This window comes from Thalassophryne amazonica, chromosome 19, assembly GCF_902500255.1.
Source record: "Thalassophryne amazonica chromosome 19, fThaAma1.1, whole genome shotgun sequence".
NCBI lineage: Eukaryota > Metazoa > Chordata > Actinopteri > Batrachoidiformes > Batrachoididae > Thalassophryne > Thalassophryne amazonica.
In genome coordinates this window covers 59,729,778-59,746,695 of record NC_047121.1, presented here as the reverse complement: position 1 = coordinate 59,746,695, position 16,918 = coordinate 59,729,778, and the positions used below count along the sequence as shown (strand labels likewise).

Below are 16,918 nucleotides of genomic sequence, written 5' to 3'. Positions count from 1 at the left end.
CTACAAACGACTTGTTGCAGCTGAAAAACGTCTTTATCATTCGTTCATTTTCTATATTCACTCCAATCAAGGATCACAGGGCGGGGGTGGAGCCTATCCCAGCAGTCATAGGGTTTGAGAGGGTGGCAGTCTGTCGCAGCGCTGACTCTTTATCATTTACTGTGAATTTCCAAATATATATTACTAATTTCTTTTTAATATTGACAAATGATGGCATCATAAGTATCATTTCCAAAGTACTCCAGGGAACGAGTCCTTCATGTTTGTGAATTGTGACTGTTTAGGGGGCATCTTCTTTGTATTTTCATAGCATTTCGTCATCATATAACTCATTTATCAAATTCTATGTTTTATAGTTATTTGGGTAGTTATTGATCTTTATTTATTTATCTTAATTTAAGTAACTATTTGCTGTTCTGATGGGCCTGGATGGTCCCTCTCAGAATACACAGGGGTCTTTGATTCCTCTCACAATGATGTTGACATCTACTAATACAAACAACAGGTTGCACATCGTTGGCAGTTTCCCTCAGCAGCCTATATTCAAAGTTCTCGAAATGGAGCAATATCTCGCCTGGTTGACATTTACATTTTAAGCAGCTATAACAAAGTTTTGCCAAGAGCTGTAGTATAGTAATAATTTTGTGTCCACAGACAATAACATTAGGTTATGAAGCAGGTATTTCATCACATCTATGCGTTAATGCCTTTGTTCACAATTATTGTATTAGTTTTGAGAATAAATTTGGTCAAAAATAAAGCAGGTGAAGTGTTGCCTAGTATGTGAATGTTAAACTTCATGGTTAACAAACATTAGCAGTGATAACTACCTCAAGGTCAAAACCCTGCTTAGAGATATTTTACAGCAACAAAATATATTTGTTTTTTTATGTTTATATAAGAACACAAATGTTTGGAAGAGGTTTATGTGATTACCAAAATTTAATTTTGAGATATATATATATATATATATATATATATATATATATACACACACACCACCATCTTGTGCTTGTTGCATCCATACAGAATGAAATACATCCCAGATACCAAAATCCACGGGTTCTTGTGGTCTGATATTTTAGGATTCGTAAATGGACACACTGAACTGTTTCATTCTAAAAAACTGAACTCTGCAACACAGATGGACATCTGATTGTGAAAAGGTGAGTGTCAAATGTGGGGTCCCCTGCTGGAGCTGTTGCCCCAACGACCCGAACCCAGAAAGGCAGTTGAAGATGAATGAGGTTTGACTTTTTCTGAGGATTTGTGACTGATCTGGACCGTCTCTGTGCCTGTATATTTTGTGCGTGTGCACACCATGCTGCTATTCGTTTGTGTGTATCAGTCGTTTTATTTTTTTTTGTTGCTGAACTTGACAGTTGTTGGGCATCTAAAGGTTATTGGTATTGAGTTTTTTTGTTGTTGTTGGTTTTTTCTTCAGAGGGGTCAAGGTGAACCTAAATGTCAGCCGTCAAAACATCAAAAATGGTGAAAGTGAGCCGGCAGAAAAGTAGATGAGGAAGATGTTTGTGACAAAAGTGTGGATTCATAAACTCAATCTAATCTGTTATGAACCTGGACGTGTGCTCCGTTTTTCTTTTTTCAAGGAGAATTCAGCCTTTAGATCTTTAACTGTGTACGAGAGCTGAAATAATTCATCAACTTACACAAAATGAACTGTCACTTACTCTTGTAAGTGATTAATGGTTTGAACAGTTTGAATAGTTTGATTAATGGTTTAAGGCATTTATTTTGTGGAAAAGGTCAAATGATTTTTATTATTCCACATGATTTACTGAAGATTCATTTAGTGGCCGCGCAGATCGCCCCAAAGCCCTGTGGACGTCGTTACTGGGTTGAAGTCGTCCATGTAGGACATTTTTAAACGTTTATACCAACTGGACTTTTCGCTGGTCCTCAAGACACCCCATCAAACATCTGTCATTTGTATGTGGGGTGAGGTGGTTAGAGATGGTCTTATTTCAACAGGCAGCAGGGGGCGGTAGAGAGGTCTGACCAGCATGGCTTTGAGGTAGATGATCTACAAAAGCATCTTGATAGAGCTTCAGAGGAACAGTTATTAGTGAGATGGGATCTTAACATCAATTTAAAGTCTCCTGCTGGCGAAGATGTTCAGTAGAGTCCTAATTTGGCTAACATCACTGCTAATTAGAGTTTGGTAAGACTGGTCCTTCTCCATGGGTGTTGTAGCTTATTAAGGTGCGAGTCAAAACAGCGATTCCTTCCTTCTTTCTTTCTTTTGTTCATTTTCTGCTGTTGATCTGGGTCATGGTGGCAGATGACCAGTTGGCGGCTCATCCCCACACTTTCTCACCCTCAGTCAGGTCCTCCACCTCTTCTGAGGGTCCTAAAGTGTAGCTTCATAGTGGAATAGAGCAGAGAAGAATATTCTTTGACCAAAACAGATCAACTCTAGGCTTGCATCTCAGATGTACCTTCTGGCAATTTGTAGCTGAACTTTCAGGTCTTCTTTTTAAGAAACTCCTCCTCTATACCACTTCATTATTGTTGTGTCCCACTCAATATTGGTTCCTTAATCCTGAAGAAACGATTGAAGCAGCACTGAAACTATGGACATTTATTCATAGCGTATAATACAGAACAACCAACCGGTCTCCCTCGCTGCTTCTCTACTTCTGCAACTGGCTGTGCTGCTGTCACAGCTTTATATACCGGTGCCCTTAGCGCCCCTACAGGTAACCTACGTTACTGCATGTATAACTTTCTGGATACCACAATCATTAAGCTGTATGGTGACACAAAATGCAAAACATGCACTGTGGCACAATTTCTCTGACAGCCAGAGAGGCCTATAACTTCTTCTGGTTGTCTGGGTGTCTGGTGGCTTTCCTCCACTCTTCTCCTTCTTGCACAGTCACTCAGTTTTTGAGAACTGTCTACTCCATGCAGATTTACCACAGAGTGCCATACTGTTTGTATTTCTTCGGAATAAAGTCCAAGACATATTCAGTGGCAGCTTCACCATCAGAGAGCCTCGTCCACAAACGACCACAAAAGACTCCAAAGGGGCAACACACAGTATGAAGAACGCGGGTATGTAAACTTTTGATCAGGGTCATTTGGGTAGTTTTTGTTGCCATTATGATTTAAAGAGTAAACACAGATGTTTGACGATAGAATTACTTCACTCAACCACTAACCATGAGTGGGGAAAAAAGTTTTTGTTGTCGTCATTCATATTCTCTTAAAAATGGCCAAAAAAGCAAAAATTCTGCCAGGGTATGTAAATTTTTGAGCACAACTGTATATATACTTTGCACTGATAAACCAATTACACAACTTAAAATTATAAAGAAGACGATGCTCATATGGCCGAGGGTATTTTAGCACTGCGTTATATTTAAACTTTGTTGAAAATGGGATTGTATGTGCAAACAGTAATGACACTTACACAACCTGTTTGGGAAGAAGCAGGTCACCGTCATTAATACGGCGCCTATCGAGTGATTGCTCCTTAAATTTAAAAGTGCACTTGGTGTGAAAAGAGCCAAACTGAGCATAAATGACAGTAAACAGCCTCAGTAGCACTGCGGTAGTCGTGATTTGTGGATATGAAACTCCTTTGTTTCCTGTGGTCATGACACCCAAATGCTTAAATTTTCTAATGAACCTAAAATATTCTCAATAGTCGGTAAGAGCGACCTCGGCGTCACCTGAACATCACAGATGAGTTTGTTTCTTCTTCTGCATCAGTCATTCCAATAAAGTGACTTCTCACTGATTCACTTCTTTTCACCCGACGTTTTCCACTGAGCTTCATGGGCGAAGCTGCTGGAGATGATGGTCGAGACGGTTTCTCACACAGTTTATGAAGAGCTCCTGTTTTAAAACTGCTTTAATCCTCTGGCGTCTGAGGTCTTTGGAGCATTTTTCTTTCTGGATGTTTTCTTTGTTGTACTCTCATAACTAAATATATTGATGCCAGTGGTACAGTGGAGAAAACATGAGAAAACTATAATTATTTCTAAGGAGGAAACTTGTTTTATTTGAGGATTAATGCATTCTGAAAATAGTTGTGTTGCGTAACTTTTTAACAAACTGTTCAAAATAACCGAGCACAGAATGATTTATTTAAAAAAAAAAAAAAAAAGAATGGTGTGCCTTGTACACGGATTAGTCTGGATTTTGGAGAATTAGTTCAGGTGAACCTTCAACTGTATTTAGGCATTAATTGTGGCAAATTTGCCACGAGTCAACAAGACGAAGACGTTTTATCATCAGTCATTAATGAATTGACATTAGACTGCCCCCTGGTGTATTAATGTTTTAATCAGTCACCTTGAAAGGCATATTTGCAATTATGTGAATAGACTTTTTTTTATTTTTTGGTTTGCATCATGTCTGGAAATCAAAATATGTTTATGCCTCCAAACAATATCTAATATAGATTGGTCACATCTGGCCATACTGAGCGGTAAAATAAATCCAGAATTGACCAACAGTGTGGGCACCAGAGGTCAATGCACTTACTTCCCAAACAAAAGGTCGTTGTTCCAAACCACCTGGACCCCATTCTCTGTTACAGGAAGGACGTATTTACATAAATATGTATTTATTTGTGCATCCCAATTATATTGCTTTGTGTTTGTGACTTGATTAAAATTTTTAGAGTCAAACAAGTTCCTGTGAAATGCAAATTTAATATTGATTGTTGGATTAGCAACACAAGTACAGGGTTGATGCATGACATGAAATTAGTGTGTCTGCAAAAATACTATGTGTAGTATAAGTTGCATTTTTTTTTTTTTAACTACTTTGGGGAGATCCTGCAACTTACACCCAGTGTGACTTATATACCTAAAAATCCTGATTTTATTAATAAAATCATGAGAATAACTATTTATATAGGGCTTTCCCAGAAATTAAAGCATGAAAAATAAATTCAAATAATAAAAGAATAAATGGCAATAATAAAAAGTACACAACAAAGCACAAAAATCCCAAATTAGATCTGGCAATACAGAAGTCCAATTTATAATCTGGTGTGATTTGTATATCACACCAGATCACCACCTTCTTCTCCAAAAAGTATTTTTTGCCAGCCACTCTGGAAAATTAGCACCTTTTGTAAAAAAGTATTGCTCATTCATTTATTTTCTGCCACTTCTCCGTGTCACCAGGATGCGGCGTTCTACAGGCGGTGAGTGGTATTACATATTCAGCTCTGAAATTTTACTTTCTGATAAAAAGGACCAGTGAACCGAGTGGGTTTTTTTGTTTGTTTTGTTTTTTCTGGGTTCTCATCTCTTGATGTTAATCGCAGGGTCCTGACAGCCATTAAAGCCTCTGTTGTTTGTCGCTGTGCATGCTGGGTAATGTGGAGCAGAGTGGCACCCAGAATAGACGGAACAGAAATTGCCTTCAGACGCTTTGATTATGATTACTTGAGTTCATTTAATAGAAATGAAGAATAAATATAGTTTGTGTGCTTCTACTCACTGAATAAAAACTCACAAAGTCAACTTGCAGTTTCTTAATGGAGAGAATTCAGAAACATTTAATGTTCTTTTTTTTAAGCAGCTCACTGTGTGCGTCACTTTCATCATCAGCCTGGATGTTTTCACACCCATAATGCAATGCTCAATGTCCAGTCAATTTAAGGTGTTGCTTTTTCATGCTTTGACCCTAATCCTGCAAAGCAAACACGTCAGTCTGGAGGATCTCAGCTTTGACATTCTCACAGTTTGGAAACTTTCTCCCACTTTCTATGCATTGAGATTGAGTGTGATTTTTTCCTTAATTTGAATTTTTTTAAGGTTAAAAGGATTTTGTATGATACGGAGTGTTAAATGTTTGAGAAATTAAAGCTTTCACAGCTTCCTCATGTCTTTATCTCAGCACTTTATTTGTGCATTACTTTTTTTTTGGTTCATGTTTATATATATATATATATATATATATACTCAACAAAAATATAAACGCAACACTTTTGGTTTTACTCCCATTTTGTATGAGATGAACTCAAAGATCTAAAACTTTTTCCACATACACAATATCACCATTTCCCTCAAATATTGTTCACAAACCAGTCTAAATCTGTGATAGTGAGCACTTCTCCTTTGCTGAGATAATCCATCCCACCTCACAGGTGTGCCATACCAAGATGCTGATTAGACACCATGATTAGTGCACAGGTGTGCCTTAGACTGCCCACAATAAAAGGCCACTCTGAAAGGTGCAGTTTTGTTTTATTGGGGGGGGGGGGGGGATACCAGTCATTATCTGGTGTGACCACCATTTGCCTCATGCAGTGCAACACATCTCCTTCGCATAGAGTTGATCAGGTTGTCAATTGTGGCCTGTGGAATGTTGGTCCACTCCTCTTCAATGGCTGTGCGAAGTTGCTGGACATTGGCAGGAACTGGTACACGTTGTCGTATACGCCGGTCCAGAGCATCCCAAACATGCTCAATGGGTGACATGTCCGGTGAGTATGCCGGCCATGCAAGAACTGGGACATTTTCAGCTTTCCAAGAAATTGTGTACAGATCCTTGCAACATGGGGCCGTGCATTATCCTGCCTGCAACATGAGGTGATTTCTTGGATGTATGGCACACAATGGGCCTCAGGATCTCGTCACAGTATCTCTGTGCATTCAAAATGCCATCAATAAAATGCACCTGTGTTCTTTGTCCATAACAGATGCCTGCCCATACCATAACCCCACCGCCACCATGGGCCACTCGATCCACAACATTGACATCAGAAAACCGCTCACCCACATGACGCCACACAGGCTGTCTGCCATCTGCCCTGGACAGTGTGAACCAGGATTCATCCGTGAAGAGAACACCTCTCCAACGTGCCAAACACCAGCGAATGTGAGCATTTGCCCACTCAAGTCGGTTACGACGACGAACTGGAGTCAGGTCGAGACCCCGATGAGGACGACGAGCATGCAGATGAGCTTCCCTGAGACGGTTTCTGACAGTTTGTGCAGAAATTCTTTGGTTATGCAAACCGATTGTTTCAGCAGCTGTCCAAGTGGCTGGTTTCAGACGATCTTGCAGGTGAACATGCTGGATGTGGAGGTCCTGGGCTGGTGTGGTTACACGTGGTCTACGGTTGTGAGGCTGGTTGGATGTACTGCCAAATTCTCTGAAACGCCTTTGGAGACGGCTTATGGTAGAGAAATAAACATTCAATACACGAGCAACAGCTCTGGTTGACATTCCTGCTGTCAGCATGCAATTGCACGCTCCCCTCAATCTTGCGACATCTGTGGCATTGTGCTGTGTGATAAAACTGCACCTTTCAGAGTGTCCTTTTATTGTGGGCAGTCTAAGGCACACCTGTGCACTAATCATGGTGTCTAATCAGCATCTTGGTATGGCACACCTGTGAGGTGGGATGGATTATCTCAGCAAAGGAGAAGTGCTCACTATCACAGATTTAGACTGGTTTGTGAACAATATTTGAGGGAAATGGTGATATTGTGTATGTGGAAAAAGTTTTAGATCTTTGAGTTCATCTCATACAAAATGGGAGCAAAACCAAAAGTGTTGCGTTTATATTTTGTTGAGTGTATATATATGCCTGTGATTTCCACTGTGTAGGCAAGTTTGATACAACTTTAAGTCAAAAAAGTTGGGATGGTATGAAAAAAGCCAGATTGGGGGGGGGGGCAATGATTCTGCATTTCCTTGACTGCTATTTCATTGCAAGCTGTTTGGGTCTCATGTTCATTCGTTCATTCATTTCTGCATTTAAGGCCTGCAACACATTCCAAACGAGTTTGAGATGGGGGAAATTTAGTGCTCATAATAGGGTAAAAAAAAAAAGTGCTTGAAGGGTAAATTCACAAGCCCAAGCTGAACACCTAGACAGTCATTCATCAATAGATGATATATCCTCATGGGCAAGATATTAGCATGGATACAATAGGGAGTTATATTTAGAAATGCCACTTAAACTTTCTGTGCAAAAGAGAAGCCTTATGTTAACTTTGTCCACAAGTGGTTTCAACATCTCTTGGTCTCGGAAGTATCTTGGTCGGACCATCACATGGTGCAAACTTGTTTTGTACTCAGACAATCAGTATTCCAGATGTTTTGGTGTTGTGGCTTTTTTTTTTGTTTTTAAGAAATGGATGCCATGTACTCTGGACCAAAGATGAAAATAACCATATAGGCCCTGTTTCATAAAGCAGTCTAATCTTTAGGTCTACTAAATTTACTTAGCCGCCCAACATTATCTCTCTAATCTCTTTCACATTGACGGCTAAACTTGTAGACTACCCATTTTATGTTAGTTGACAGTTTCCAGAGGCATAGCGGCCTCGCAAGTGCTGTTGCCAAGAAATGGCTCCAATGCGTGAGAGTTTTGTTTCCTTCCGGGTTGGTCGTTGTCATGAACTATTCATCCTTTGTTTTGTTAACTGGCTTTATTAACATTTACAGCCACATACAAACTGCAGAACAATGTGCTTACCTCTTAGCCTAGCAGTTCTTCTACACTTCAGTCAAGCCTTTTTGTGCACACAACACTGCTCAGCATAACAGCAATGCCTGGTGGCTCATGTGAGAACTGTCACAAACATATTACATGACAGTCGTCTGCTACAACCATGGCCAAAAGTGGAGGAAGTTCTCTTTTTGGAGGAATATGAGCAATGTAGGGGTATGTTTGAGGGTATCATCAAGTGTTTGTACATGATAGCTGTCATTTTTGAGGTAAGACACTGAAGTTTTGTTGACTAAAATAAGATTAACTTCCTCTGTACCAGGCTAAAAACTTTAGTCAGGTAACACAAAACTTTAGCCCACTAAGCAGTTTGTGCAACGACTAACATCAAAAAATGAGTCAATGAAATGAGTTTATTCAACTAAACAAGATTAGACTGCTTAATGAAGCCGGGCCCTAGAATGTCAGTGGCAACAAGTCTAAAAGCCAGGGTCTGTCACTGTATGTGGTTGTGTCAGTCCCCTTGGCAAAGGTTATTTACACTTCTGTGATGGCAGCATTGATGCAGAAAAGTACATTACATTGCCATCAAGATGGTAGCATTTCCAGGAATGTTTGTGCTCTTTTTTATAAACAAAACTATTCTGTATATATTTCAAAGGCATAGCTGCAGAAGAAGGGGATATGGGTACTAGACTGGCCTACTTGTAGTCTTGGTTTATCCCCAGTAGAGAATGTGTTGAGAATACAACAACGAGGACCTTGAATTCTGGCGCACCTTTGGATTTGTTTGCAGCAAGAATGGGACAAAATAACACCGTCGTCAATGCCAACATGTTTTAAGTGTTGTGAGATGGAGTGGCAACATTGCAAAGTGGTAAATGCTTATTTTTTAAAATGTTTTGCAGGCCTGAAATGTAGGGATGGATGAAAAGAAATATTTTGGGTTCATACTGTCTGCAATGACGTAGCATTCAAGGTAAAGTACCCAGGCAGACAACTGATCTCTGGAAGTAACTGCTTGTTTTTGTTTTTAAACCCGTTATCCCTTTCTAGGTCAGCAATGATGAGCTGCCACTTGATTTCGTTCCTCTGAATTTTCAAGGCTCTCCCAGAGAGCAGACTGGTCAACCAGGTCAAACACTTTGTGAAAAGCAACATAGACTGTGGTAGGAAAGTAAAAGCAGAATTAAGGAATCGATAGAATGTGTGACTGGGGTCAGTGAAGTCGCGCCTCTCCTAAGTGCCTGGTGCCATGTCAGTCTTGTTTCTGGCACACTTACCTCACTTGGTATCAAGTCAAATGATAGCGCTTCCCTTTTAGCATCATTGTTGGTGCAGCTGACAATGTAACAGTTTTGCGCATGACTAACTATGGAGAGACCTACTTGGTAAGTTATTTGTAAGATGTTGTGAAGCTTCCAGCACCTTCTGCTCAGAAGTATATACAAGTACATGGATGAAATTCATGCTGCACATTTGTAGTTTGTGATGTGGATGTGAAAACCTTTCTGTTTTGCTGTCAGGAACCAACAGTGTTAATGTAAGCTGTTGTTTTGTGCTACCTGTTAGCAAAATGTTACATTTGGATTCCACTGGTGATGTGTCTGTCTGAGAGCTTTTATTGTGAAAGAACAGTGAGCCTCAGCTTTGCTGCCGAGCCGGCAGTTTAACTCAAAGTCTTGAGATGAAGATTTAATTTACTGTTGGCAGCGTTGGAGCATGACCTTTCTTGCAAACACTCTCCAAGGACAATTGGTTGACCTTAACCGTGTACCAATTGCCGCCCTTTTGACCCCTGGAGGAGGAGGAGGTCAGCTTTGCACCGCGGCTCTGACAAGGCTAACTTTCCTACTGAAATGTCGATCTGTCTGTGCAAAAAGAATAGTGGGAAGACATGTCTGTATTTTTGTCCTCCTCGCCACACTCTTGGTGGTTTTCCTCGTATTTTGTCTTCAGCCTGGATGAGGAGAGTTCTGTCAGAAAATATGTCATTGTGAAGTTTTGTTTTCAGTATGCAAAATCATTTGTTTGTTGAAGAAATTTAAAAAAATCTTGGTGTCTTGGTTTCTTCAGCCAATCACAGAATATTAGAGAAGCAGGAGTGATTGTGCGTAACGTGGACAGTAGCTGACATCTGAAGGTTAAAAAGAAACTGTTGTTGTTTGGACTCTGAACTTTTTTCTTTGACAGATGTTTTTAACAGAAGTGATGTTCCTTCTCACTGTCGCCAAGTGCTTGCTCATAGGGGGTCGTTTTGATCGTTGGGGTTTTTCTGTAATTATTGTATGCTTTTGCCTTACAATATAAAGCACCTTGGGGCAACTGTTTGTTGTGATTTGGCGCTATATAAATAAAATTGATTTGATGACTTCAGTCTCGGTCAACATCTGGCTCCCAATATGCAGTTGAGGTGGAATTGTTTTGTTCCCACGTAGAAGCACAAAGTTTACTTTCTTTAATGTGGTGGTTCAAGCAAAGATTTTAATTCTGCACATTTGTGGATAAAAGGTTGATGATTTTAAAAAACTTCACCTTCACGTGACAGGAAAAATTACATTTTAATGGAGCAAACAGCGTATTGTTTTTCTCTATGTGAGGGAAAGTGAGACTTTGGACCAGCTCCAAACAAAAGAAACATCTCAGCCTTGTCAGTTGTAAAACAACAATCAACTAAATGTGCCAAATAATAAATACAATTATTCACAAAACTTTCATTTTAATTTCCTGCACTTTCAGTTAAAATCATTAGAAACTTTGCATAAGTTATTACCACCCTTGAAAAATGACAGCTACCTATTTTACAAACACAACCCAACTTAGAACCCATGGATGACCATGGGGCAACACGCTACAGATTAAACTATAAACGGTTGTGTGTTAGTCAGAAATAACATGGTTGAATTTTGGACAGAAATGATCACATGTCCACGCAGAACCAAATATTCTGACATCATTGAAGTACCAATAAATAAATTACATGATTGCAAGTAAACATCAAACACGTTGCGGAGTCTGAGAGCCCATCCTGGTTGTATTTGGGGTTTGGCAGGACTGCATTATATATTCAGGTTTTCTTAACCTATGTTGGCGTCGTTCCTGTATCTTGGAGAACATCTCACCTGTTCTCTTGATCCAAGCAGCTGCACTACTTTCTCTAAACGTTACGGAGTCTTGTGCAGTTGTGAATCTTTTTGGTAAATGTATGAAATCAAAGCAGGCAATGTTTTGGTTTTTATTCCCCCCATGGCTGAACTTCTCGCTCTTACAATGTCGAACAAAACCAATTAGCCAAAACGTAGACCAGTAGAATAAAGAACACGAATGACAAGCTGAGAAAGGAGGATTAAGATGTTCTTTGTGTACGTCTTTTCTTTGCTTGGCAAAACCTCAACGCTGCTCCTTCTTGATTTCAGCAGACAAAATCTGGGATAGCGCTGCTGTACAATGAGGAGAGCGACAATACGTACGATGTCTGCCTGAAGCTCACCAAAGAGCTTTTAACCATCCAGAAGCTGGATGTGGTTTGCACACGAGGAAGCGAGTCCCACGTAAATGTAAGTGCGCCCGAGGGTTCCAGACTTTCATTGTCATTCATGGTGCATATCTCCACAATACTGTGCCAGTGTTCACAATCTCCTTTTGCCAATAAGAAACTCCCACTTTCTAAAGCACAGAACTGTTGTACTGCGGAGACAGGCGGCTGGCGGTCTGGGCTTAAGCATCAAAGTAAGCAGATAAGTCTTGATTCAGAAAAACACTTTGACTTCCAGAGGTGACTGTTTATCTGACAGAAGTGCTTCCTGCAGACGTTCAGCCAGTCTGATCTTTGTGTTTTCTCTCCTGACGTTTAGGGCGGGGCTGAGCACAACGTGCCTGTAGTCATTTCAAAGATTTTTAAAGATCAAGTAGGTAAGAATTTTTTTCCTCCACAGTTTCAGTATGTATTAAGAGGTGGTTTCAGTACAGTTTTAAAATATTAAATGTTGTGAATCGTCTTGACGTCACCAATGTGGTGGAAGGTGATCAACTGTATTTATGGTAAAATTACAACTGTAAGGTATTTTGTTCTACTTAAAACCTTTTCACCACACTGGTTCATGCTTTGCGCGCTAATACGGGTAGTGACTTGTACGCAGATACAAGTAGATTAGATAGAACTTTACTGATCCCTTGGGAAGACTCCCTCAGGGTAATTGAGGTTCCAGCAGCATTGCAGGGTAAGAAGCACACAGAATATCAAAAGTGAAAGTAAAAAACAATTTGCAAATATAAATACCCGAAATACTGGCTTGTACGCCGATACGGTCAGCTTCAACATCTGAAACATGGTCAGTTTATACAAATAAGGTTAACTATTAAACTACCCAGTAGCATGTACTTTCCCATTGTATGTTTTCACAAGATTGTGTTATAACATTGAAATCACCAAATTATAAAATACATTTATAAGAATTGTAGCCTCGGTGGCAAGGCTCCTGGGGTGGATGAAATCCGTCCTGAGTACCTTAAGTCTCTGGATGTTGTGGGGCTGTCTTGGCTGACACGCCTCTGCAACATCGCGTGGCGATCGGGGACAGTGCCTCTGGGTTGGCAGACTGGGGTGGTGGGACCGGAGGGTGTGTTCCAACTATAGGGGGATCACACTCCTCAGCCTCCCCAGTAAGGTCTATTCCAGAGTACTGGAGAGGAGAATTCGACCGATGGTCGAAGCTCGGATTCAGGAAGAGCAGTGTGGTTTTTGTCCTGGTCGCGGCACAATGGACCAGCTCTACACACTCCATCGGGTGCTCGAGGGTTCATGGGAGTTTGCCCAACCAGTCCACATGTGTTTTGTGGATCTGGAGAAGGCATTCGACCGTGTCCCTCGGGGCACCCTGTGGGGAGTGCTCCGGGAGTATGGGGTCTGGGGTCCTTTGCTAAGGGCTATCCGGTCCCTGTCCGACCGCAGCAGGAGCTTGGTTTGCATTGCCGGTAGTACGTCAAACCTGTTCCAGTGCACGTTGGCCTCCGCCAGGGCTGCCCTTTGTCACCGGTTCTATTCATTATTTTTATGGACAGAATTTCTAGGCGCAGCCAGGGTGTAGAGGGGTCTGGTTTGGAAACCACAGAATCTTGTCTCTGCTGTTTGCGGACGATGTGGTTCTGTTGGCTTCGTCAAATCAGGACCTTCAGCGTGCACTGGGGCGGTTTGCAGCCGAGTGTGAAGTGTCCGGGATGAAAATCAACACCTCCAAATCCGAGGCCATGGTTCTCGACCGGAAAAAGGTGCTTTGCCCTCTTCAGGTCGGTGGAGTGTCCTTGCCTCAAGTGGAGGTGTTTAAGTATTTCGGGGTCTTGTTCACGAGTGAGGGACGGATGGAGCGTGAGATCGATAGATGAATCGGTGCAGCATCTGCAGTGATGCGGTCGCTGTATCGGACTGTCGTGGTGAAGAGAGAGCTGAGTAGGGGGGCAAAGCTCTCGATTTACCTATCGATCTACATTCCGATCCTCACCTATAGTCATGAGATTTGGCTCATGACTGAAAGAACGAGATCCTGAGTACAAGCGGCCGAGATGAGTTTCCTCCGCAGGGTGGCTGGGCGCTCCGTTAGAGATAGGGTGAGGAGCTCGGAGTCGGGCCACTGCTCCTCCACGTCGAAAGGAGTCAGTTGAGGTGGCTCGGGCATCTTTTCCGGATGCCCCCTGGACGCCTTGCTGGAGAGGTGTTCCGGGCACGTCCCACTGGGAGGAGGCCCCGGGGAAGACCCAGGACACGCTGGAGGGACTACATCTCTCGGCTGGCTTGGGAACGCCTTTGGGTTCCCCCGGAGGAGCTGGGGGAGGTGTGTGTGGATCGGGAGGTCTGGAGGGCTTTGCTTGAGCTGCTGCCCCCGCCACCCGACTCGGATAAAGCGGAAGAAAATAGATGGATGGATGGAACAATTGTAGCCTTCAAATATTGGGACGTAACAGATTGACTGTAACTGTTTTACTGATTGTTCTGAACTGCACACTTCCATTCTTTAATTTTATTTATTTTTATTTTTTAAGCATTTGTCGAACATGGCAGAAACAGAGTGAGGAAAGCTGCTAAGACGCTTGTGACAACGCTGAAGAAGTTCTAAACGTCATTGGCTGTGATTGGAGAGATTGCGTGTAGAGTCATTTTTTTTATTTTATTTTTTTCCAGTTGCTTGACCGGTCAAAGTTACTCCTCCCTACTGTTGGTAGAAAAACCTGCATTTCTTTTGTTGTTCAGTGTACTATAACAAAATACATTTTCTATGCTTAATTAACTGAATTTCAGAATCCTATATCACATATACAAATTGAGACTTTACATCTGCTGATGTCATTGGAATCTTGAGGGAAGAACTCCTTTGGTTGTGAAACAGCCAGCTGTCTGTTGCCAAAATTACATTTTTTAAGAAACTGGGAAAAAAACAGAAATTATCTTTGCATTTTCTAATTTCTTGAACAAATCTGGTAAAACAAATGCTTCTTTCAGCAAAAAATATCAAAGTTTAAAATGGTAATATTTCATCAAAATCCAGATTTTTCAGGGCAAATGTTACTTTACGTGATTTAAAAATTCAACATATCTTCAAGTGAATTACAGGAAAAGTGTGAATAAAATGGGCATCTCACTATAAGAGAAAATTGAAGAGAAAAAGAAATGTAGGCATTTCTTAGAGTTCTCTCTTTTTCCAGTATTGGAACACTTGTGGGCACAATATTGTCTACAAATATTCCATCTTTTGTTTTCTTCAATTTTTCGAAAGAACAAAACTTCTTTTCCATTTATAACTTCTGGCATTATAACTGTTATACTTCACAAAATGTTATTTATTTAGTTTCTGTTAGTTTTTACTCTTGCTATGATTCTGCCGTTTTATTTAGAGGTGCTGAACTTGCAGGTACAGTAAAAATTGAGTCCATAGTCATTAAAAATGTGACAAAAAAGCTCAGACTATTCAGGGTTCAGAAGATTATTACCCAACTATGCTAAGTGTGGTTTTATTGTACTGATAATACTGAAGCGCTTTCAGAAAGACTAAAAGGCGAGTCAGGATTCTAACGCTTATCCGCTGTAGCGGGATTCCTAATTTATCTTAAGAGCCTGAACACCATTGAGATAGACACTTGTTCGGCAGCGATTATTTAACCAGAATAACAAGTCTGAAAATTACACAGTGCCCACGCGTTTTTACTTTAATCACTTTGATCAAGCTTTAATCATGTGTAGCAGATAAACGGTAAGAAGCGCTGACCTCTCGGGATCCCGCCATGAGGCAAAATTAGTCAAAGGAATGAATCTTTTACATTTAACTTTTTCTTCCGCCCTCGTTTCTCCTCGTACTGATCTGGATATGAGAGAATTATGTCTTCATGTTCCCGGGGACATTAAGAGCCCTTTTCACAGAGCGTCGCAAATCTTTTCACAACAGAGGCGTCATTGTTTGGCCCGTGCCGGCGCAAATGAGTTCAGATCCTGATTGGTTTCAGATTTCACACTTTTTCTCCCCCAGCTGCAGAATATTATTCAGACAGAAACCCTGATTGCTCTTTGTACTGCGTTACTGCGCGTGAAATGAGCAATTATTTATTTGAATGTTTTCATTAACGTCTGACATTTGGCGATTTGACCCCTGCAGCTGACCAGACGGGGAAGCTGTTTGTCGGAGACGCCGTCTTACAGGTTGGTACATGGGTTCACGACTTGTTTTTCTTTCAAACGATGATTCAGGTCAGAACCAAAAGCAGCACTTTTTACATTTTAATTTAAAGCGCCGCAGTGCCGCATTGTGATGGAAATTAAAGGTTGATGGGGGGTTTTTGGAGAGTCTATAAATTACTCGCAGTCTTTGGAGGCTGTTAGGCACAGACATGAACTGAAGCGTGAGAGATTTGAAGCTGTGTTACTGGTGAAACGATGTGTATTACACTACAATTTATGTTGAGCGCGGCGGCACTCCTCAGAGCGCAGAGATTTATTAAAGACAAACTTTTAGACACATCTGGATCGAGTTTTGCACATCAAACCCCCAAGAAACAGTCGTGTGTGTGTGTGTGTGTATATGTGTGTGTATATATATATATATATATATATATATATATATACGAGGGCTGTCAATAAAGTAACGGTCCTTTTAATTTTTTTCAAAAACTATATGGATTTCATTCATATGTTTTTGCGTCAGACATGCTTGAACGCTCGTGCGCATGCGTGAGTTTTTCCACGCCTGTCGGTGACGTCATCCGCCTGTGAGCACTCCTTGTGGGAGGAGTCGTCCAGCCCGTCGTCGGAATTCCTTTGTCTGAGAAGTTGCTGAGAGACTGGCGCTTTGTTTGATCAAAATTTTTTCTAAACCTGTGAGACACATCGAAGTGGACACAGTTCGAAAAAATTAAGGTGGTTTTCAGTGAAAATTTTAACGGCTGATGAGAGATTTTGAGGTGATACTGTCGCTTTAAGGACTTCCC

General features: G+C 41.0%; 1 protein-coding gene across 1 annotated transcript in view; it reads left to right on the top strand.

The window, feature by feature from the left end:
- Positions 1 to 16,918, top strand: part of sntg2 (syntrophin, gamma 2) — a 123,807-nt gene that overhangs the window by 17,711 nt on the left and 89,178 nt on the right. The window contains exons 2-5 of the mRNA XM_034159700.1: positions 11,866 to 12,006; positions 12,122 to 12,178; positions 12,304 to 12,361; positions 16,090 to 16,133. Coding sequence (XP_034015591.1) covers positions 11,866 to 12,006; positions 12,122 to 12,178; positions 12,304 to 12,361; positions 16,090 to 16,133 — 300 coding nt within the window. The remainder of the gene's footprint in view (positions 1 to 11,865; positions 12,007 to 12,121; positions 12,179 to 12,303; positions 12,362 to 16,089; positions 16,134 to 16,918) is intronic.